Raw genomic sequence first — 22883 nt, 5'->3', positions numbered from 1 at the left:
CAGGGGCCTCTCCAGAGCGCTGAAGTCTAAAGATGTCAGTCCAGAGACTAAGGTGTGCCTGATCCAGGCCACAGTTTTTGCAGTTACTTGCTACATTTCAGAGAGCTGGACAATGAATAAATATGACAGAAGAAGAATCAATCCCTTTGAGTTGTGGTGCTGGAGAAGAGTATTGAACATTCCATGGATTGCCAAGAGAAAAAATAGGTCTGTCCAGGAGAGGGTGAAACCAACTTGCTCTATGGAGGCAAGGAATTTGAAGCTCCATTTCACATATTTTGGGCACGTTGCCCAGAGTGACCAGTCTTTGGCAAAGGACATCATGCTTGGAAGGGTGGAAGAACAGCACAGGAGAGGAAAACCCTGGATGAGATGGATTGATGCAATGACTAGAGCAATAGAGGCAGGTGAGTCAGAGACAGTGAAATTGGCTCATGATAAGACAGGGTTCAGAGTTATGGTGACTTCATGGCACATAACAATAACAAAAACAATAAGAAATAAGGATGTCAGAAGAATAATTGATGACTTTGAGTTGTGGTGCTAGAATCCCATGGACTGCCAAAAGAACAAACACATATATCCTGGAAGGGGTGAGGCCAGAGTGTTTCTTGGAAGCAAAGATGATGAGGCTTCATCTTTCATATTTTGGACATGTAGCTAGGTGAGGCTATTATGCTTGGAAAGACAGAGATCAGTGAAAGAGAGGAAGACCTCCAATGAGATGGATTTACATTGTGACTTCAGCCATGGGTTCCAGTGTCTAATGCCAACCCAAGGGCATGGGATTAAAATCCACCAGCTGCATTGTAGGACAATAGTCGGCAATCTGGCCCAGTGCAATTTACTGCCTTTGAAAATCTGCCAGAGGGTCAGGTATGAGTTAGCTTTGACTTGATGACAGTGTCTAGTCAGGTAGTTAAAGTCAAAGACAATGTAAATAATCCATCTTGAATAATTCACTACAGCACAAGCCAACCCTTTAGAGGGTCAACTCCAAATGCATTCTGACTTGACAACATGTAACATTAATATATAAAGAAGAGAAAAGGCACATGTATATAGACTAAAGTTTATTCATGGTTACCATGGACAAGAGGGAAAAGGAAAAATGGGGAGAGGTTATTGCTAGCAGAGTTGTGGTTTATACTGATGGATTTGTGCTGGTCTTTGATTAAGTACATAATTGCAAGTGTTTTCAGTAAATTAGCTGTTGTGTGCCATTGAGTTGGAATAAACCCAGAGCTGACCCTCCAGCGGCTTTTCAGAGGCAGTAAATCGCATGAGAGGCGATTGCTCATTTTCCTACAGAGGAACACCTGGTGGATTTGAACCACATGCCTTTTGGCTTGCATTACAGCTTCTTACCACTAGGCCACCAGAGTGTTAGAGAAAGTTGTGTGATATATTCACAATTATGGGGGGGGGGGGGATACTTGTTGAAACTGTTTATTGTGTCCAACCAAACACTTCATGGGATTTGATTCCTTGGTTTGGAGGTACAGCATCATGGTTTTATAAGACTTTCCAGTTAACTGGCTTAATAATGAGATTTTTATGTCTGTTTTCCTCCCTGATTCATTACATAGTTTCTGGAGTCTTTAAAGCTTTCAAACAGCTACCAACCTAATCTTATAACTAAATACTAATTTAATGAATAAGTCACATTGAAATACAATAATAAATAACACCCATGCTGGGTGATAACAATCAACTATTGAGTGCAAGTTTATTACAAAAATAAAATACAACATGCTCCAATTTTGTAATAGATGAAAGCAGAAGGATTTAGGTTGTAGAAAGCCTAAGGCAATATATTTTTTTAAAGTTCTGATTTTTTAGTTAATTAAAATTTAATTAAATTTTTAAATTAATGTAGTTTTTTAATTTGAGAAGAAATGCACTTTCTCAAATAATGTTTGTTAGTTTAGGGAAAGATTCAACCCATACTTCTTTTTCACTCGGTGCATTGATTATATATAGTATGTTTATATACATGTTCACAGTTTTGTACTCTATAATCTGTATATGTTATTTTCATAAACACAACAATGTGAATGCTTATTTTACATGCTGCTGTTGATGCTATGCTCAATTTTTTCCCTGCCCAGTGGATTTAATATTAAATGTTCATGTTGGTGCCTGTTGAAACAGAAGTCTGGTTCCCAGCCATAGATCCTCACCAGTGTCAGGTTTCTAAAGCAGCCCATCTCCCAACAAGATCCCTTCCCTGCTCTCAAACCTTTTTTTTTCAATCAAGAGGGAATCACTTTTGCCTCCTGTAAACAAGGCTCAGCAGAGAGAACCCAGTTTAAGAGGTGAGCTGGTGAGGATGATGCACAATGGTCAAAGGCTTTCTGTTCAGACATCAATCAACTACACCACACAGCTGCTGTGCTACCTCCCATTTGTTTGTGTGCCAAACGATTGGCATGAGAGTCATGGGTATAGAATGCTTGCATCTATCATGTCTAGTAGGTCTGATTGGTTACCCAGGAACCCTATGGGACTGAGGTAGAATGTGACTCTACACAAACTGTCTTATACCCATCCATTGTAGGATCAGCCTGTGTTCAAAATTGGTCAGTCCACGCGTAGCCTCTGCCACAGCCTCCCTCTTTCCACATGATGCATATGAGTGTAGACTGAATATAAGGAATTTCACTATTCTCAAGTCTAATCATTAATTGCTCAAGAGCAAATGTAGTAGGAACTGAGTCTTAGCTGATCTTCCATTAGGTTCCTGAGACTTTAGAACTTAGGGGAGAGCTTACCCACCTTTCCCCTGAAGCTACTGCATTAACTTTGGGTTATCAGCAGTGTAGCTTCCCATTGATTATGCCATCAGAGTTCCCTTCCTTGCTATTTGGGTACTAATAAACTCTAGCCATGACTTCATGGCCATAGCATAAAACTTCATCATGTTCAAATTATAGAAGAGAATACTTACAGAATATTAAATGAGGCTAAAATTAACTTCTAGAAATGTCATGAGACATGTGAGTTCTGTGCCACAGGTGCACATGCCAGAAGTTTTTAATGTAATTTCATCTTTTCCCTTATATGTATGTGTATGTTATTTATTCCGGCATAGTCCTTGCAACCAAATATAGCTCTTACATTCCTTGTTATGTAATAGCATGCATGCAACTTACTTGCTGACTTTAAGCACAGAAATTAGTATAACTCTGTTTTGAAAGGAAGGGATATCCCACCATTTGTCTGTTATTTTCTGATATTCTAGTGGCTTAAGTATTGATGCTATGATATTGGAAGTTATGGAACAAGTATTTTAATTACAAGAAATGCCACCCAATTATAATGTCTGATAGTAGATGGACTAGTTTCAGGCTAAGATTCTAGACTAACACAGACTAGAAAGGAGGCCTGCTGATCTTTTGAAAATACCAGCTAGTAAAAACCCCATGAATAGCAGTAGAATACTGTCTGATGTAGTGCTCGAAGAAGAGTCCCTCAAGCTGGAAAACTTTCAAAATACAACTGAGGAGGAACTGCTTCTCTCCAAAGTGGGGTTAATCTTGATGAGGTTGCTGACGTACAGCCTCCAGGACCTCTGTTTGCTGATGTAGTATGACTGAAAATGAAAAGAAACAGCTCCAGATACCCATTAGTCAGACTGTGGAATGTATGAAGTATAAATCTAGGAAAAATGGAACTTGTAAAAAATGAAGTTGAACACTTGAAGTATCTGAGACAGTAGTGAGCCAAAAAAGGAATAGTACTGACTATATTTAATGGGTTTGAAGAGAGACAGTCATTGTTGAAAAAAGTCAACATCTACCCTGAAATAATAATGACATGCTATCTGGTGGCTTACTAGGAAGATCAGACTATTATACAAAGTTCACACCAACTATTAATGCGAAAGATGAAGACATTATGAAGATTTTCAGTCAGTTCTGCAGTCTGATATTGACTAAACATGCAATCCAGGTGTACTGATAATTACTGGAATGCAAAGGTAGAAACAAAGGATTGGTAACTGGAAAATATGGTCTTGCTGATGGAAATAATACTAGATATCACATGGTAGAATTTGTAAGATCAATCACTTACAGTAAATATCTTTCTTGAATAACATAAAATGTGGACATACACATTTTATATAATAAAATACATGTATGTAGACTTCACAGAGGGAAAAGCATAGGAATCAAATAGACTGCATCTGTGGAAGGAGACAATGGAAAAACTGAATATCATCCATCAGAAGAAAGAAGGGCCATACTGTGGAACAGACCATTAATTGCTAAATTAAAAGTTCAAATGGAAGATAAAATGAAGACTCATTTACTTGAAAAAAAGTACAACTTTACTATTGTTCCACTTAAATTCAGGAACAATCTCAAGAGCATATTTGACATATTGAACACCAGTTTGAATATACGATTGAAGAACAGGTGAATTGTGGGATGACATCAAGGACTTCACATGTAAAGGATGCAAAAGGTCATAAAAAAGAAAAGGAAGAAAGAAAAGACCAAAAGTGAGTGTAAAGTAGATAAAAAGAATGAAAGAAGATATGAAGTAAAAGAGGTGAACAAAATGTCAAAAGTTAACTTGAGAAGATAAAGTAAAATATCATAACAAAATGTGAAAATATGTGGAATTAGAAAATCACAAGGACAAACATCCTTGGAAATTCTCAAGCTGAAAAGATCTGAAAGAAAAATATGAAAGTCTCAAGTTACAATACTGATAAATTCTGTTGGCAAAATATTAAATGGCATAAGAAATATCAAAAGAGGATGGAAGAGTTACTGTAACAAAAAGGAAATTTAAACTTCACTGATGACATAGACAATTAAACAGAAACAAAAACACCAATACAAAACACAAGGCTTAAGTAATTGATGAAATAGCAAACAAAATATTTCAACAAATGGATTCACCTCACTTATCTATGCCAAAAATTTCCAGAGACACCTACCTGGCCCTTCTTTTTTGAAATCCATATATGTGTCCATTCTAAAGAAAGGTAATCTAACAGAATAGGGAAAGTATCAATCCATATCGTTAATAACACATGCAAGTAAAATTTTGCTGACTATAGTTCCAAAGCAATGGAGCAGTACATCAACAGAGGTTTAAAATATATTCAGATGAGGGTGTAGATTGAGGGATAGCATTGGTTAAAAGCAGAGGTAATCAGAAAGATGTTTTCATAACTATGTAGAAGTATTTGTGCAAATCATAATAAATTGTAAAAAATATTAAGTAAAAGAGCTGAACAAAATGTCAAATACTAGGAAAAATGAGAATTCCAGGACACTTTGTATATGTTGAACCTGTACATAGGCTAACAGGTAGTTGTTCAAACAAAAGAAGAGGATGTTCTTGTTGTTATTGTTTGGGGCCTTCGAGTCATAGCAACTTTAGTCAGAAAAGATCTGAATCCTGTCCTATCTTGTGCTGTTTTTACAATTCTTGACAACTAGAGTCCATTGCGGGAGTCACTGTGTCAATCCACCTGGTCAAAAAAGGGGATAGTGCATGATTAAAAATCAGGAAAGATGTGTGTCAGGGTTGTATTCAGTGGCCCTCGGGCCTGTTTTTAATTGGTTTTGGTCAAACATTTTTTCTAGGTCATATAGCCCTGGTCAGTCCACTTGTACAGAATTAACTTTTGGTTGCTGTGAAGGAATACTGTGACACTGATGTGTCAAATGCGATAATGGCTACCCATGGTGGGCAGTGTTTAGTGGAGCTCCCCGATTAAAACAAGCTTGGAAGCAGGAGTGGCATCCACTCCCGAAATAGTTTGCCTCTGGAAACCCTATGAACCTGGAGAAAGGATGAAAGTTATACAAGTGTTCAGGTCTTTCATTCATAGGATAGCTATGAGTCGCCTACAACTTGATGGCACTTAACAACAACAACATATAATGAAAAAAGGTAGATAACATAAAGAAGAACAAGGTTTTGGGATTGGAAGAAAGCTCATTAACAGGAGATATGAAGATGTCTTGGAGAGGGTGAAACCAAGTTTCTCCTTGGAGGCTAGGATTTGAAGTTCCCTTCAACATACTTTGAACACATGGCCAGGAGGGACTGATCCTTTCAGAAGGACATTATGCTCAGAAGGGTGTAGGGCGAGAGCAGGAGAGGAAGACCTCGGATGAGATGGATTGATAACTGGGGCAATGTAGGTAGGTGTGTCAGAATCAGGGAGATTGGCTCAGGACAGGGTAGGCTTCAGAGCTGCTGTATGCTGCCACATAGGGTTGCAGGTGACTCGATGGCACACAACACCAACAACATGAAGATGGCAGAACCTTGCCTGCTGAAAGGCTTAAAATCACTTATTGATGACGTTGAAAGACTACGGTATTCTGTACGGATCACGTCTCAACATAACGAAAACTAAAGCACTCACAGATGGACCAGTAAGTAACATGATAAATGGAGGAAGTATGGAAATTGTTAAAGATTTTCTTTTACTTGGATCTACAATCGACATTTACGGAAGCAGTAGTTACAGGATGACACATTTCATTAGATACATTTGCTGTGAAAGAGGTCTTTAAAGTGTTAAGAAATATCAGTTTGAAGACTATGACATCAAAAAAGAGGAAGCCGATGATTTGACTAGACATAGGAACTGGATCAACAAGCTCTATCACAGTAAGGATGGTGAAGATGTGGAACTGTTAGACAATGTTTTTGCGCGGTGCCACACGAGAAGGCTGAGTCATTACTAACTGGAAAGTATGTAACAAAAACAAAGGGTATTTATATATTATTGCTGTACTGCAGGAGTGGCATCAACTTCCTCAACAACTTGCCTCCGGAAACTGTGAACTTTGATAAATGACGAAAGTAGTAGAGGGACTTCAGGCCTTTTGTTCATAGGGTCGCTATGAGTCGTGCTCGACTCGAAGGCAATCAACACCACCACAATACGTGACTATGAAAAATCACTGAAAGGGATACTTTGCCAGAAACAACAAGTGATGGTCACTTGGGCCAACCATGCAAAAGCTTGTGGGGTCACGCCTCTAAAGGGAGGTGTTGTTGTTATGTGCCACCGAGTCACCTGCGACACATAGCGACCCTTTGCACAACAGACCTAAATCCTGCTCTATCCTGTGCCAAATTGTCTCCGACACACCTACCCCCATTAACCAAGACACTGAATCAATTCATTTTATCCAGAATCTTTCTCTCCTGCGCTGTCCCTCCATCCTCTCCAGCATGACTCCCTTCTCCAAAGATTGGTCCCTCCTTGCAACATGTCCAAAGTATGTCAAACGAAGCCTCTGGATCCTTGCCTCGAAGGAGCAGTCTGGTTTCACCCTCTCTAGGTAGAACCTGCTTGTTCTCTTAGCAGTCCATGGTATAATGCAAAAGTTGGGAATGGAGGCACAGCGCACAAAATGTGAGCACGTTTTCAGGAAAAGAAACTGACCTCTACTAGGCCCAGGAGGTAACAGAGCTAGTAGAGCCAAGGACCTTGAATTGTTTCAAACTCGCATAGAAAGACGCTCACAGAAAGATACAGAACATTTATTCGAAGCTCCACCCACTACTTGCTCCCGAGCGCGCTAGAGATGTAGGAGGCAAGAGAGAGGAGAAGGATGCGCATGCGCTTTTGAAGTCCAGCCGCCAGCCAGCAATCTCGCGAGACTTGAAAGTCGGTGGCGTAGATGCTTGTGCTGGTTGCTAGCGAGCTCGTACCTGTCGGTGCAAAAAAAGGAGGAGGCAAAGCTAGTTCTCCACTTTTGTCTCTCTTTTGCTTTCCTTTCCCATCCGCTAACCTTTCGCCTTCTTCTAAATTAGCCCGCCTCTTCTGACCTCTGTGACCCGGCTGGCTCCGCCCACTCCGACGTGATTCCCGCCGTGAGGTAAGCAGCGGGGCGGGCCGGAGCTCCGCAGCGGAGGCGGCCCCCCACCAGAGGGTTCTGCCTCGTCCCGGTCAGGCCGGTCCTGGAGGCGCGGCGCAGCGGAGCATTCGGGAGCCCTCTTGCCTCTCTGTCGACTCATTACGACTTCACCACCTCGGCCTAGGCCTCATCCTCCACGCCTGCGGGAGTCAGCCTCCGGCAGCTGCGGCTGACGCAGACGGAACATCATGTCGTCCGCGGCCGAGCCTCCGCCACCCCCGCCCTCGGAGAGCGCGCCTTCCAAATCCGCAGCCTCCGCCGCCAGCGGCGGGAGTAACAACAGCAACAAAGGCGGAGCAGAGGGCGTCGTGTCCCTGGCGGCCTCCTCCGCGGTGAGCGCGGGGCCTGCGGACGCCGAGATGGAGGTGAGGGGCCGAGGGCGGCGCGGGGAGAGGGACTTGGAGGCTCTGGCCGGCGGCCCTGATGGGCCCTGATGGTGCTGCCGAGACGCAGAGCCCCACTTCAGCCCTGCGCACCACGCTCGGGCCCTTTCCAGGCAGATCACGATCTCTTTCTCGGCTGCGCTCCCGTGCTTATCGTGTCTAGACCAAAACCTTTTCTGGCCAGTTTGCATGGAAATGATCTGCGAGGACTGAGTCCTCGGAAAAGCACAGGCCCTGGGGGTTTCTGTGCCCGAATGGTGATCTCCCGGTTGCTTTTCCTCCCTGATTCCCACTGCAGCCTCTGCGAATCTAAGTCTTCTTTCCCCGATCTCGGGGGAGGGGCGAGGGATGCGCCGATTAGAAGCGAAGGCCTGGCGTTGGGGGAGAGGGAGGAAGCGCATCCGAGGCCTTGGGCCTCCTTTTCTTCGGGTCCTTGCGGGGGCGGTATCTGCTCTGGGCAGAAACAATGGCAGGAGCTGGATGGCCTAGTGCGCAGTGGGATGTGCGGGGCCGCAGCTGCTTTCGTGAAGGGCCCCTCCCCAGCCCCGGTCCCCTGGGAAGGGAGCAGCCGAGGCATCTGCAGCTGTCCCAGAACCCGCCTGTAACTTTGGTGGGTGCACGAACGAATTCGTGAATGTGATGAGGTGGCTGGTGGGCTTTTAAACCAGAGCGCAGCCTTCTCTTGGGGTTTGCTTCATCTTTCCTCCCCACCCCTCGTTTGTCCATCCTCCTCCTTAAATGGATACCACTAAGTGCAGAGCCTTGGGCCATGGCGACTACATCGCGGGGGTGGAAAGACAGGGAACGGCTAGGCCAGATTTCCTGGGTCTGCGCGAGTGCTTTGACTTGACAGAGTGATTGATTGCCCTGGATTCTTCCTCTTCGACGACTTTTGAGATATTTTAGAGCCACAGAGCAAGGATTTTTGGGTTTTTACATCCTTTAGATGAAGGCGGTAGTGCTTTGAAAAGGTACCTAGATACAAAGATAATACAATGAGGAAATAAATGGTAGCGCAGTTATATTAGCAAGCCAAACCATTTAGGAAGAGTTTTATTTAGATTTCACAAGTCTACTTTAAGATAAAGAAATTGACATCCTATTATTCTTTGTAAGAGAATTTCTGGTAGTGAGATTTTAGGGGAATAGTAAATATTTTAGGGGAATAGTAAATATCCTATTCTGTAGTTTTCTGGCATTGACAGTTGTTCCAAATTAAGATGCATCCGGTGTTTTCTTCCTAAAGTGGTTAAGTAATTATTTTGGATAACCAGGTTTGCCCAACTTGGATTCTTGCTCCGTGGCTTCAGTAAGTTTTAAAGCAAGTGACATTGAAATTAGAGATTACTTCTTCAGTTTCTCAAAGGGTCTGTTAACAAATAGATGTTGTTCTTACATATTAAAGAGCAGAGTGATTGAAAGCCTAAACAAAATATTTTGGGTTTGATTTACCTTTTTTAAATTTAAATGGAATTAAATTTTAAATATAAATGTCAGTGTGGTAACTAGTACTACCACAGGATGTCAATTGTTTTTTTTTGCCCAGTGAAGAAATTCAGAAATTTGGCTCCAAAACTGACTCTCCATACATCTCGCTGTGTTAGTTTTACTTAAAAAAAGATGCATGGCAGTTTCATTAATGAAGTAATAGAATTTTTTTTTTACTTTTTCAGTATAAATATATCAGTAGTTTGATATATTTGATAAATCTAGTCACAAACTTGTTTTCTCCCCCCCACCCCCACCCCCCTTAACATTAGTTATTCACAGTACATACATACTCTTATGGGTGGAACATTAGGGTTTTTTCCCTAGTTATTTTTTTAAATGTGAATTGGAAAATTTTCAGAATTTACAATAAAACTTTGGTTTGAGCACACAGGCCTTGTATGTCTGACAACCTGTTTTGCAGTGAAAAGCAGTTTTTCAGTCTTTATTGTTTGAAAGTAAGATGTAGGGTAGATTGGCCACCACCCCCCCATCAGAAATAAATGAAGTATCTTCCACTAATTTTTTTTCTGACAAAGCTGGAAGCATTTGCTAGTCATCTCTGTATTCAGCTGTCTTTTATTTGCTAAGTCAAGGAGGGAGGCAACCTTGTTTTTTTATTAGTATGATCTCTGACAATGTGGTGGTTCTTTGCTTACCTTCATTTTACTGTTGAATAGACTCTGAAAGATAGGCAGAGGAAATGACAGTGTATGACTTATAGTACAAATGCTTTGGGAGAAGAAAATTATTATTGTTAAGTGGAGAATGACTCACAACCCTATGAACAACAAATCTGAACCCTGTCCTATCCTTTCTGTCCATCATTTCTGAATTTCTTGAACCCATTGCTGCAGTCACTGTGTCAGTCCATCTGATTGAAGGCCTTCATTTCTCCAAGTCTCTAGCCTTCCAAGGAGTAGCGTCTCCTTGCAGCATGCACAAAGTATGTGAGACAGAGCTTTGTCATCTTTGCCTAAGGAGCACTCTGACTGTACTTTATATCTATTTGTTCTTTTGGCAGTCCATGGGATATTTTTCCAACACCACAGTTTAAAAGCTTTAATTCTTCTGTCATCCTTACTCATTGCCCAGCTCTCAGTAACATAGCAAGTGATTGAAAAGACCATGGCCTTTAGCAACTGCACCTTAGTTCTCAAAGTGATATCGTTGCAGTTTGGAGAGGTACCTGACTTCTGACTTTTCCAGTGCAGTATTTCTCCTGATCCCTGACTGACTGCTAGTATCAAGGGTGTTGATTGTGGAGCCAAGTAAGATAAAGTTGACAATTTCAATCATTTCTCCATCTATCATGATGTTGCCTGTAAGTCCAGTGGACAAGAATTTTTGTTTCCTTGACATTGAGAAGTAATTCATATTGAAGGCTGTGGTCTTTGATCTTCTGCAACGAGTGCTTCAAGTCCTTCTTATTTTGAGCAAACAGAGTTGTGTTGGCTACATAACATAGGCTCTTGATAAGTCTTCCTTCTGTCCTAATCCAACTTACTTCTTCATAGAATCCAGAGATAATGATTACTGTTGGAAAAGTGCATTTTTTTTTTCTGGGTGTATTATTATGGTATTCCAATAGCTGTTTGCAAAATATACTAGCATGGATGCTTTTGAACTGTGATATTGGAGAAGAGTCCTGAATATTCCACAGATAGCCAAAAGAACAAGCCAGTCTCTTTTGGAGGATGTGCAACTAGGGTGCTCCTTAGAGGCCAGGATGGTGAAACTATACCTCACACACTTTGGGCATGTTTTCAGGAGGGGCTAGTCTTTAGAAAAGGACATCTTGCTGGGAAAGAAAATGCAGAGAAAGAAAGGAAGATCCTCATCAAGATGGCTTAAAACAGGACTTTAACAGTCGGCCTGAGTATATATTGGAGTTGGAGAGGATGGTACTGAATAGGGCAAGGTTTAGGTCTGTTGCATAGGGTTGCTTTGAGTCTTGGTTGACTTGATGGCATCTAACAACAACAACAGAGATCTTAGTGGTTGTTGTTGTTAATGTGCCGTGGAGTCATTTGTGACAACAACTTGTACAACAGCCCTAAACCCTGCTCTATCCTGTGCCAATCACACTGCCTCTGACACACCCATCCTGATTACCCCACCTTAATTAATCTCGGTTATCCACCTCATAGAGGGTCTTCCCCTCCTGCGCCATCCCTCCACCCTCCCAAACATAATGGCCCTCTCCAAGGACTTGTCCCTCCTTACAACATGTCCAGAGTATGTTAGACGGAGCCTTAGAATTCTTGCCTGCAAGAAGCAGCCTGGTTTAACCCTCTCTAGGATGAATCTGTTTTCCTAGCAGTCCATGGTACCCTCAATACTCTTCTCCAGCACCACATCAAAGGCATCAATTCTCCTTCTATCCTCCCTAGTCATTGTCCAGCTCTCTGATGCATAACAAGTGATTGCAAAAACCATGGCCTGTATCAGACGCACCTTAGTCTCCAGAGTGAAACCATTGCTCTTGAGTACTTTAGAGAGGTCCCTAATAGCAGACTTTCCCATTACGGGTTTTTTTATTATCTTAGTTATAAACTTAGGACCTTTTGAACCATTACTGTTTTACCTTTTCCAACATTTCCCCCTCAATCTTTTATTACAGATCATGTTATTATAACATCTATTAAAAGGCACAGATTGGTACATCCAGTGAAAATAATAAGGAGCTCTGGCAGTGTAGGGAATTGTGCTGCTAACCCAGAGATGACACTTTCTGGCTTTTTAGTCCAAGGGAGAACAATGGTCAGTCTCTTCACCTGAGATTTATAGCCTCTGAAAACCTGCTGGGAGGGTCAGCTGTGAGTTTGTTTTCATTCCACAGCAATGACTTTGGGTTTTTTCCAGTGAAAATAATGCTTTAATCAATGATTCTATAATTTTATTTATCAGTGAGTAGAACTTTATACTGTTAAAGTTGTTGATTGTGGCAGTTTAGATGTCAGCATGTGTAAATTTGCAAGTAAAGCATGTTTATTACCATTTTAGGAATCAGATTATAGTTAATGGTCAGTTTAGGTTATATTTTTGTAATAATCTAAAAGATGAAAAGCAGGGTGATTTATAATGAGGCTTTCCAAGTGAGCATTTGTGTGTAGTCCACGAAACATCTTTATTGTGAAAAGCAAACCTCTGCCTACATTTGATACTACTTAATTTTTTTCATAATTATTGAGGAATGGCATCCACTTCCTAAACAACATGCCTCCAGAAACTCTATGAACTTTGATAAATGGTTGATAGTTGTAGAGGGACTTCAGGCCTTTTGTTCATTGGGTTGCTATGAGTCGTTCAGGACTTGAAGACAATCAACAACAACAACAACATTGATTGGATAAAGAGCCAGTTACTCTGACTTTGATTGAAGATCATTTTATTTTAGGATGATGATACAGATAATCCTTTGTTTCATCAGTAACCATACAGTTTCTTTGGTTTGGATAGCTTATTATCTTTGTAGCTTTTTTTTAGCTGTTTAAGTATTAAAAAAGTTAGGACCAGGAATGGATTTGGGACAGGTATTAGTTTAAATACTGTTGTCTATGCTTGAAGAACAATTTTTTTGGTTTTTTTCCTTCCAGGAAGCTTTTGATGATGCATCACCAGGAAAGCAGAAAGAAATCCAAGAGCCAGATCCTACTTATGAAGAAAAAATGGTGTGTTTTAAGCATCTGAATAATGTGTATAATGAAAATTTCACTTACTTAGTGATTAAATGTACTGTCTGTGTTTAGTTCTTTGAGCTAGCATACTGATTAAAATATATGTGCTATGTTATATTAGTAGCATTTTGTAGTATTTATCTTTATAAAGTACATATAATCAAACATTTAAAGCTAATGAAAGTATGTCTGAATTATTAAAATATCATATAATTGTTTAGATTATGTTATCTTACTACATTTACATTTTAGTATCTAGGAGATGAATTAAATGCTAGTTAAATTGCTTAATGAGCATATGTGTTTTTCTACATCTATCTAGAATTGTGCTCTAGTGATTTTAAAGGGATGCTCTTTGCCCATGGCATTTCTCATAGTGAACATGGAGTTGAATCCTAAAGCCTCAGCTAATACCCCATATTTTTAGGAAACATGATTTTTACTGGGAATATTGTTGTTATGTGCTATTGAATTGCAACTGACTCGTAGTTGACCCTTAGCCAGTTTTCAGAGGCTGTAAATCTCGTGAGAGATTGCTCATCTTTCTCCTGTGGAGCAGCTGGTGGAATAGAACTGCTTGCCTTTGGATTAGAAGTGCAGTTCCTTACCACTTGACCTTTAAGTTGAAATTTTCTGGTAAAGATGGTCAATAGTGAATGCTTTTTTATACTAGGGACAAAAAATATTTAATATTTAAAATGTATTCATTGCTTTGAAAGGGGTCTTTGGTGGCGTAGTAGTAAAGAGCTATGCTGCCAAACCAAAGAAAGGCATGCAGTTTGAATCAGCCAGCTACTCAGGAGAGAGATGGGCATGCTGGAGGGTCATCTGTGACTCAGTTCTCACTTGACAGTACATAACACTTAGAAGACTTAGAAAGGTAAAATAACAGTGTATATAAATTATATACTAGCACCATCACAAAATGTGGTCTATATGGGGGGGGTGTGTGTGTGTGTATGTGTATGTATATAATGCTGGCACATTCTTGCAGAAAAATATCTGACACGTAATAGAGCTTAACAGTATTTTTTATAAATAAATCTCCTTTTCTGTTGAATTTCTCTTTGCTATCAGTAAATGGTTTTTGACTCTCTTAAATGGCTTAGAAGTCCTAAGAAAATATGTACGTGCATCATATAACAACAAAATATACAAATTAAAAATCTTAGGTACATGTTTATAACTTGCAGGCTTAAGTGTGTAAGTGGCATATGTGTACGCACGTGAACTTGTATGTACATAGATGTACTCACAAGTGCTGCCAATCCAAAGGCAAATGGTTCACAATCAGTAGCTGCTTTGCAGGAGAAAGATGAGTAATTTCCTCCTATGCTTTTTTACAGCTTATGAACATCCTCTAGAAGGTCAGCTTGAGTCTGGTCTGACCTGACTTCAATGAGTTTGAGGTTTTTTTGATACCCTAGTCCCTTTTTTTCACTGTCTGCTTTAAGTTTATCATCTCTATTTTATAGTTTAGCTAAAGTAGTAAATTCTTAATTTTCTGGTATATTTTTGGTTTCATTCTTCATGATAGGCCTCTCAAAAATCTTTTGAGTATAAAGAAAGAAAAAGTCTTAACATTTTTTTGCTCCTTGTGGATATTCTGTTTACTTTATTTCTTTGTTATTTAAATGCCAGACATTTTTATTGGACATTTTTAGCTTTTTCACTGGCTTTCAGCTACCGTCTTTGAACTGAAATCTTTCTTTTCAGCCCAGATCCTTTATTTGCTTGAAGAGCACTTCTAAATCTTATCATGTCAGACTTGGAGATGTCACATACTGAAATTCATTATCTTTATCCCATAGACCTACTTAGTACTATCTCAGTGAATGAAAGGGCCTCTTTCTATATACCAGACTGCCTGTGACAGTACCTTTGTAACAGTAGTCTTTAAAGTTTGATCTCATAAATACTATTTTTCCCACCGTCTCTTTGTTTTATCATTCGTTTATTATTGCATGTATTACTTTTTTGACTTATTTGCTTCTCTTGTTCCAGTTTTGTCTTATTCAAATCTCATGTTTAAATTTCTCACAGGAATCTTTAGATACAAATTTGAATATATTGTAGAGATTTTCAGTAGAAGATAGCAAGGATTTCAGATAATTTTTTGATCTGCTTGGTTCTAACTTAACCTTGGAAAATATTTTAAGACATTTGGAGTGATTTAAGGATTTTTTAAAGTAATAAAATTGTTTCATTCATTGGTGTGATATTAGGGAATACCCAAATAGTTAACGAATGATTGATATAAAACATAGGAATAGTATTAAGAGATTGCTTTTGGGGCTAGTAAATATTTTGTGAATTAGAAGGTATTTTTCGACCTTGATACCTTATTAAATTTGGTACATCCTTAACAATCAACACTTTTCCCCCAATTTCTGAATAAATTTACTTGTGCGGAGTCTTAAGTTTTTACTAAGATTTCTTTACTTTTTGAAGGTCAACTATTGAAGTATAATTTACATACTGTGAAAAAAAATTTACATACTGTGGTTTATATTCTACAGTATTTTGTCATATATAATCAGCCATGAAAATATCACTACATTATGATATCAAGCAATTTTGTCAAACAAAAAAAATGTATTCCTACCCTTTTGCTTTCCTTGCCTTCTGCCACCTCTGATCTGCTTTGTGTCACTCATTTTCAGAATATGATAAAAGTAGAATCATGCAGTATGTAATCATAGATATATATATATATAAAATCATAGATATCTGTGTTTAATAGTTTTCCATATATCCATATCTTCTTGTTTAGTTCCAGAGTTCACTGTTCCAAGGCATACTGAAATTTTAATTTTAATGCTTTACTGATAATGTCATAAAATATGTCTTAATTTTTTTGCAGCAAACCGACCGAGCAAATAGATTTGAGTATTTATTAAAGCAGACAGAACTGTTTGCACATTTCATTCAGCCTGCTGCTCAGAAGACCCCAACTTCACCTCTGAAGATGAAACCGGGGCGTCCACGAATAAAAAAGGATGAAAAACAGAACTTGTTATCAGTTGGCGAGTGAGTATTAGTGTGTACTTCATTATTGTTACTCCTGGTGACTCCACGTATAAGAGTATTACCAATACAGTATCAGTATAGTTTTCTTGACAAAGTATAGTAATCTTTTCTTCTAAGATACAAGTAGGTGGATTTGAACCACCAGTCTGAAGCTTCATAGTAAAGTGCAAGCAGTTTGTAGTAGGGACTTAAAATCATTTAATTTAAAAAAGTTTCAGGGCCACTCTGGTGGCCTAATGGCAAGAGCTGCACAGCATTCCCAGAGGTATGCGCAGTTTGAATCCACCAGATGTTCTGCTGGAGAAGGAGGCACAATCTGTACCAGTCAGATCCAATTTGACAGTACCCACACACAGAAAATAATAAAATATCATTTCGGTTCTGTTAAATACCTGTGGTTTATTTGGAAGGGTATTGCTTGCTATATGTGTAGGGTAATTAAATAAAAAATTATACTAACTTATTTTCAAATAAGTATTATATAGTAAAGATGACACGGAATTGGACAAGTTTTTGTTCTTTGGTAGTAAGGATTACTCTTAAGTCAGCCAACTCGACAATAACTAATAATGAGAAGAGCCCATTGATTATAACCACCATACTGAGTTGCATTTTTTCCTGGGAAAATTACTAAACATTTTATTTTGGAGGGAAGCAGCATTAAGTGAAAAGAAAAGCGTAGGTACTTTCTTATATTGTCAATCAAATACTGAAAGTAACTACTAGATGACTTTCTGGATGGAAATCTAAAGTATAAAATAAGAGGGAGAGAGCAAAATGTGCAATAAAGAATGAATTTTAAAAATGGGAAAAACATAAAATAAATGTAGAAGTTACAGTAGTGGAACAATTTGCTGTTTTCCAATTTAGTTCATATTTGTTAAAGATAGAGGATATAAAGTTGAAAGATTCAGAATTGGGTAGTAAGTTTAATAAATTGGATTGTTTAGATATTAAGAAACTTGGCATTATTATGGCTGAAGAAAGTTAGCTTTTTAGGCAATGTATCTGACTCTAGAGATGGAGTCCAGACATTTAAAAAGCTTTTTTCTTAATTCTGATAATTCCTTGGTTAAAGTCACTACTTAAGCTCTTAGGTTGCTGTTTTTCAGAATTTGGGTAAAATGACAGTTTTTGGTGGGTATTTTTTCCGTTTAAAATGGTTTACTAAATATGGAAAATAGGTTGAGTGTTGAAACTTACTTTTGTTAAACCAAAGGAACAAAAAAATTCAGCTGATGACTTTAAATAATGCCAAAAGAAGAACATCTTTAGAAAGCAAGTGATACTATCTGTAAACATATAGACTATATTGAAGTTACTTTTTAACTTTGTCATTTAGAACATCACCACTAGCAATTAAGTACCAGATTGAAGCAAAAACTCAAAGCTTTACTCCATCAAAAATTTTAACTGTTTAGAAATCCCTTTAGTTGTCCCTGACATCAAAGCCAACGTAGTTACATTATGGCTTTCATAAGTCAAAACGTTTTCTTAAGTCCATCTTAAAGGCAAATTGCAGGCATTTTTTTATCATACCAAGTTTCTTGCAGAGAAACAACAAAGCTGATGACATAGAAAACACAAGCCAGGTGCAGTCAGATTAGTATTTGTGACTGAGTAATGAGGGGTGAGGGTGATTTTTAAAGTCAAGATTCCTGGGTGGGAAGAGGGAAAATGAAGATGCATGGTTCCATAAAAGAAAGAAGTCTTAATTAGATCAAAAGCAACTAAAATTTCTTGGTCAAGAATTAGCACATGGAAGGCCTGTCTCAAACATAAAGCGGTTGCTCATAGGAAACTTGAAGTGGCCAAGAAGGAAAACAGTCCTTGGTATCTACAGCAGTCAGTCCTCACACTCCTCATCCTTTACTCCACCATTGCCACCCTATTAATGAATCGGTCAAGATCCAACCATTTGGCTCAGATCATGTGCAAAGTGGAGAAAAACAAGGATCTATTGTAGGGGAGTCTTAGACATTAGAGGAGAGGGGAGGCAGACCGTAGGCTGGAGGAAGGAGAGGGGCGAGCTCCTCACTGTGACTGTCTTTGTGTCTGATACTGTGAGTGCGAAGGAGGAAGGAGAGTCTCATTACTCTACCCTTGAAGACACACTCGTGGACTGGGTAGTGTGCAGACAATTGACAACTACCTCCACCTGTGACCAGTTAGAGCAGTCAGGGGTTGGTACTCAATGAGAATGGTGATGGTTACGGAAGATCCGCTGCCACCAGTGCCGATCTTGCCACCCTTAAAGGTGACGCGAAGGGCTCCTGCCTCATCCTAGTCTCCAGGCTTCTGTAGGTACCCCCCTGTGCTATGCTTGTGTTCCCTCCACAATGGGCGGGTCTTCTCTGCAGTCATTTGTTTCTGCCAGGGGCCAGTGGAGCATCCTGGAGTCTCACTTCTGGATACTGCACTGGTGCTTTGGCAGGAGAGGATTATTAGATTGGTGGCCAGGAGCCTCCAGCATAGCATGAACACCCAGAGCGTACCCTAACGCTGGACAAACTCATCTCCCAGAGGAAGAGCTGGCTCTCCCCTAGGCACAAAAGAACGTGCGCCTGCTGGGGGGGGGGGGGGAGAGATTGAGCATCAAATGCCCACGATATGGATCCCAGTCACCGGAACTAGAACTACGGCTACCAATCTCACACCGCAAACCAGGCCACGGCGGCTCCTCTCTTCTTTCTCAAGACAAAATTAGAGTTTTAAAAGTAAAATTCTTGGAGCTGTCTTTTCCCCCCTTAGCCAAATGTGTGTGCAAATTATTAGGCTTCCTGATCATGTAAGGTTTCTTTAGGTTTAGACCCCTCAATTGAGTTTATAAAACTTTGTAGATTTAATATTTTAGATTCTAAAATGTACGCTTACTTTATATGACTAAAAAAATACTGTGGAGCCATTATGACACTTGGCATAAATTGTGACAGTAATTGAAATTAAAACCAAAATTTAAAATTAAAGCTCATTTTAAATCAGTGGATTTGTTTTAAACTTAACAGCTACCGACACCGTAGAACAGAGCAAGAAGAAGATGAAGAACTATTAACAGAAAGCTCCAAAGCAACTAATGTGTGCACTCGATTTGAAGACTCTCCATCATGTATGCTTTATTTTATTACATAATGTTTAAATGTTTTATTAGTTGATTTAGTTATTGAAATCTTTATAGAATTTATGAATTTTGTCTTTGGTGTAATTGTATGGCGAAATTTTCTTTTAAAATTGATGATTGTGATATAAACCTCAGGTTTCCCCCTCCCCCACAAAAGATGACAATGATGCAGTGTAGTGAAGTAGTGAAACTATGTTTTAAAACTGTATAAAATGTCTTTATATTTGTTTCTTATTTTATCTACATACATACTTTTATCAACTAGGAATGGTGTTTTGCCTTATATTTGATCCAGTAAGGAAATGAAATATGTGGGTTTTTTTAAAAAGTTGTACTTTTTTACTTATCACCTAATGCTTTTATAGTTGGACTTTTTTGTAAAGTATATTTGTTTTAATGTTTTTTTTTTAAAAAAGATCCACATATTTGACTAAGTTTAATTTTGTCTATAAATATTTTTGATTGGTGGCACAGAAATGTCCTTTTTGTCTTAAGCCTAGCATTTTCCCCCTGACCCCTGATGACTGATAAAATTTTTAAAGGTTAAAGCTTTTTTTTTGTAGTTTTTGGGTTGAAATTGACTTCTATGCAACTCTCCAGTGGGTTTTTCAAAGGCTGTAAATTGCGTAAGAGGAGATTGTCCATATTTGTCTTGCAGAGCAGCTGGTGGATTTGAACTGTCTGCTTTTTGGTTACATATCTCCTTACCCACTAAGGCACCAGAAATGCTCTAAAGGTTAATAGGTCTATGAAATTTGGGTTTGTTATTTAATTACTGTAACCTCAAACTGTTGAAAAATTGAACCTCAGCCAGACAGGAATCTAAAGTTTTCTTTTGACTATGGAGTCCTCAGTTTTTGTTTTCTCCTTTGTAGGAGGGAAATTGGATTATTTGGATAATTTCTTTCTTAGAGTCCCATTTTGTGAGTTGCTTTCTGTAGCATTGGTTAACATTCAAAATACCACATAATTATAATGCATGTACTTGAGTAGGTGTTGTTGAATCAGAACAAGCTTATTAGCTGGGGGAGATTGCCCAGCTTTCTTCTGTAGACTAGTTGGTGCATTTTAACCATGTATGTTTGATTTGACCAAAAGCTCCTTATCACTAAGTCAGCAGAGCTACTTTTCTAGGTGTTTAGGAAAAGTGAAACACTCAATTGATTATCTGGGGTTAGTATATGGATAACAAAGGAACTGAGTGACTGTGATGGTACTCAGATGGATACAGGAACTCATTGGCTACTTTAATGCATACAGTCCTGTGTTCTTCCTTCACTTGATTATCTTCCATATCCAGAATCTCCTATTTAATTCCAGACAGCAACTACCTCTGGTGCATTGTAGTTAGATACTGTATCTCTAACTCAGTAATGAGCCTATACAACAAAGAATGAAACACTGCCTGTCCTTGTGCCGTCCTCACTATGTCATCCTTTTGTTGGAACCATTTTGTCAGCCCATTTTGTTGAAGATGTTTTTGTTTAATTACTTTCTGCATTAACTCTTGCATATTATTGCTTGTATTGGTTAATAATGTCTATGTTCTGTTGAGTATCCCTTCTCTGGAATGGAACTCTACCAGCCAGTGGTTGATGAGATAATGGTCTCCCATATTTCTTTTTTTTCTTTTTTCTTTTTTTTTTTAATAATGGGCTCAGTTTGGTTTTTTTGGTTGGTTTGTTTTTTGGTTTTTTTTTATTTTTTTTTATTTTATTTTATTTTTGTGTACCGTCAAATCAGATCTGACTGGTACAGGAGGACATTGTCCCTCCTTCCCCGGCAGAGCATCTGGTGCTCCCATATTTCTTGATTTAGGCAAATGAGTGTTTCCAGTGTTGCAGCTTTATGTTGAAATATCTCTGTTGGCATTTCGTCAGTTCCTAGTCTTTTTCTCTAATTCCTTCAAAGCATGAGTATCTGGTTCATGATTATTCCATGTGCTGAAGTAGTCTGTGTTGTTCAGAAAAAAGATAGCTTGCAGTGATAGGTCATTATTAATGCAAAATTATGTTATACTTTACCCAGCATCTTTTCTCTTCCCAAGACCATGTTTTCTAACTACTGATCCTTTTTTTGTTTCCAGCTCTGGCAATCCAATCAGCAGTAATTATAGTGCATATAGATTGTGTCAGTTTTAGGTTGTGGAGTTGAATCAATTTCTTCTTCATTGAATTTTGTGGTTAGTACATGTTGTTGTTGTTGTTATGTGCCATCAAGTCGTTTGCAACTCATAGCGACCCTGTGTACAAGAGCCCTAAACAGCGTTTTATCCTGTGCCGACCGCGCCATCTCAGACACATTCATTCCCACCACTCCACTCACAGAATTGATCCATCTCATCAAGGGTCTTCCTCTCCTGCGCCGTCCCTCCACTCTCCCAAACAGTATGTCCCTCTCCAAGGACCAGTCCCTCCTTGAGACATGCCCAAAGTATGTCAGCTGAAGCTTCAGAATCCTTGACTCCAGGGAACATTCTGGCTTCACCCTCTCCAGGACGAACCTGTTTGTTCTCCTAGCAGTCCATGGTATATTCAGCACTCTTCTCCAGCACCACAACTCAAAGTTAGTCCATAGATTTTGAATAATTTTATTGGGGTTTTTTGTAGATGTTGGGGTGTTATTTTATCATTGCCATTGTTGTACTGTGGGTAGATCTTTAGAATGTTGTTGACAGTGAGTGTGATACTCACTCTCTAACCATTCATGGCATAATGGACTATTGTTGCTAGAAGCCATCGAGTCTAGTATGACTCTTAGTGACCCTATGAACAGCACCTCTGACACTCAACCCCATTTCGACAGTCACTGGGTCAGTCTATCTTGCTGAGAAACTTCCTCTCTTTCACTGGCCCTCCACTTTTCTAAGCATAATGTCCCTTTCTAAGGAGTGACCTAATAATATGCCCAAAATGTGTGAGACAAAACTTCACCATCCCTGTCTCTAAGGAACACTCTGATTCTACTTTCTCCGTGACATACCTGTTTGTTCTTTTGCTAGTCCATGGGATAGTCAGTATTTTACTCTAACATCACAATTCGGAGGCATTGATTCTTCTGTTGTCCTTAGTCACTTTCCAATTCTCAGATAGATGATGCATTTCAAGTGATTATATGGCTTGACTCAGGAGCACTTTGGTCGTCAGATTGACATCATTTCTCCTCAGTATTTTGAGAGAAGTCTTTGACAACAGATTTTGCTAATGTAGTAGCAAAAAATAAGGCCCCAGGAATAGATGGTATACCAATTGACATATTTCAGCTAACAGATGCTGCCCTG

The 22883-nt window shown here is 39.2% G+C and overlaps 1 protein-coding gene and 1 pseudogene across 1 annotated transcript in view; one reads left to right on the top strand and one right to left on the bottom strand.

Annotated features, from left to right (window-relative positions):
* LOC102848516 overlaps window positions 1-8004 on the bottom strand; it is a 61708-nt pseudogene extending 53704 nt beyond the window's left edge.
* SMARCA5 (SWI/SNF related, matrix associated, actin dependent regulator of chromatin, subfamily a, member 5) overlaps window positions 7926-22883 on the top strand; it is a 43010-nt gene continuing 28052 nt past the window's right edge. Inside the window, exons 1-4 of the mRNA XM_006887010.1 lie at window positions 7926-8269; window positions 13375-13449; window positions 16319-16485; window positions 19491-19591. Coding sequence (XP_006887072.1) covers window positions 8093-8269; window positions 13375-13449; window positions 16319-16485; window positions 19491-19591 — 520 coding nt within the window. The 5' untranslated portion in view covers window positions 7926-8092. The remainder of the gene's footprint in view (window positions 8270-13374; window positions 13450-16318; window positions 16486-19490; window positions 19592-22883) is intronic.

Source organism: Elephantulus edwardii, unplaced genomic scaffold (genome assembly GCF_000299155.1).
Source record: "Elephantulus edwardii isolate Elephantulus edwardi_28Jun2011 unplaced genomic scaffold, EleEdw1.0 scaffold00053, whole genome shotgun sequence".
Taxonomy (NCBI): domain Eukaryota; kingdom Metazoa; phylum Chordata; class Mammalia; order Macroscelidea; family Macroscelididae; genus Elephantulus; species Elephantulus edwardii.
This window is presented reverse-complemented; position numbering and strand designations above follow the sequence as displayed.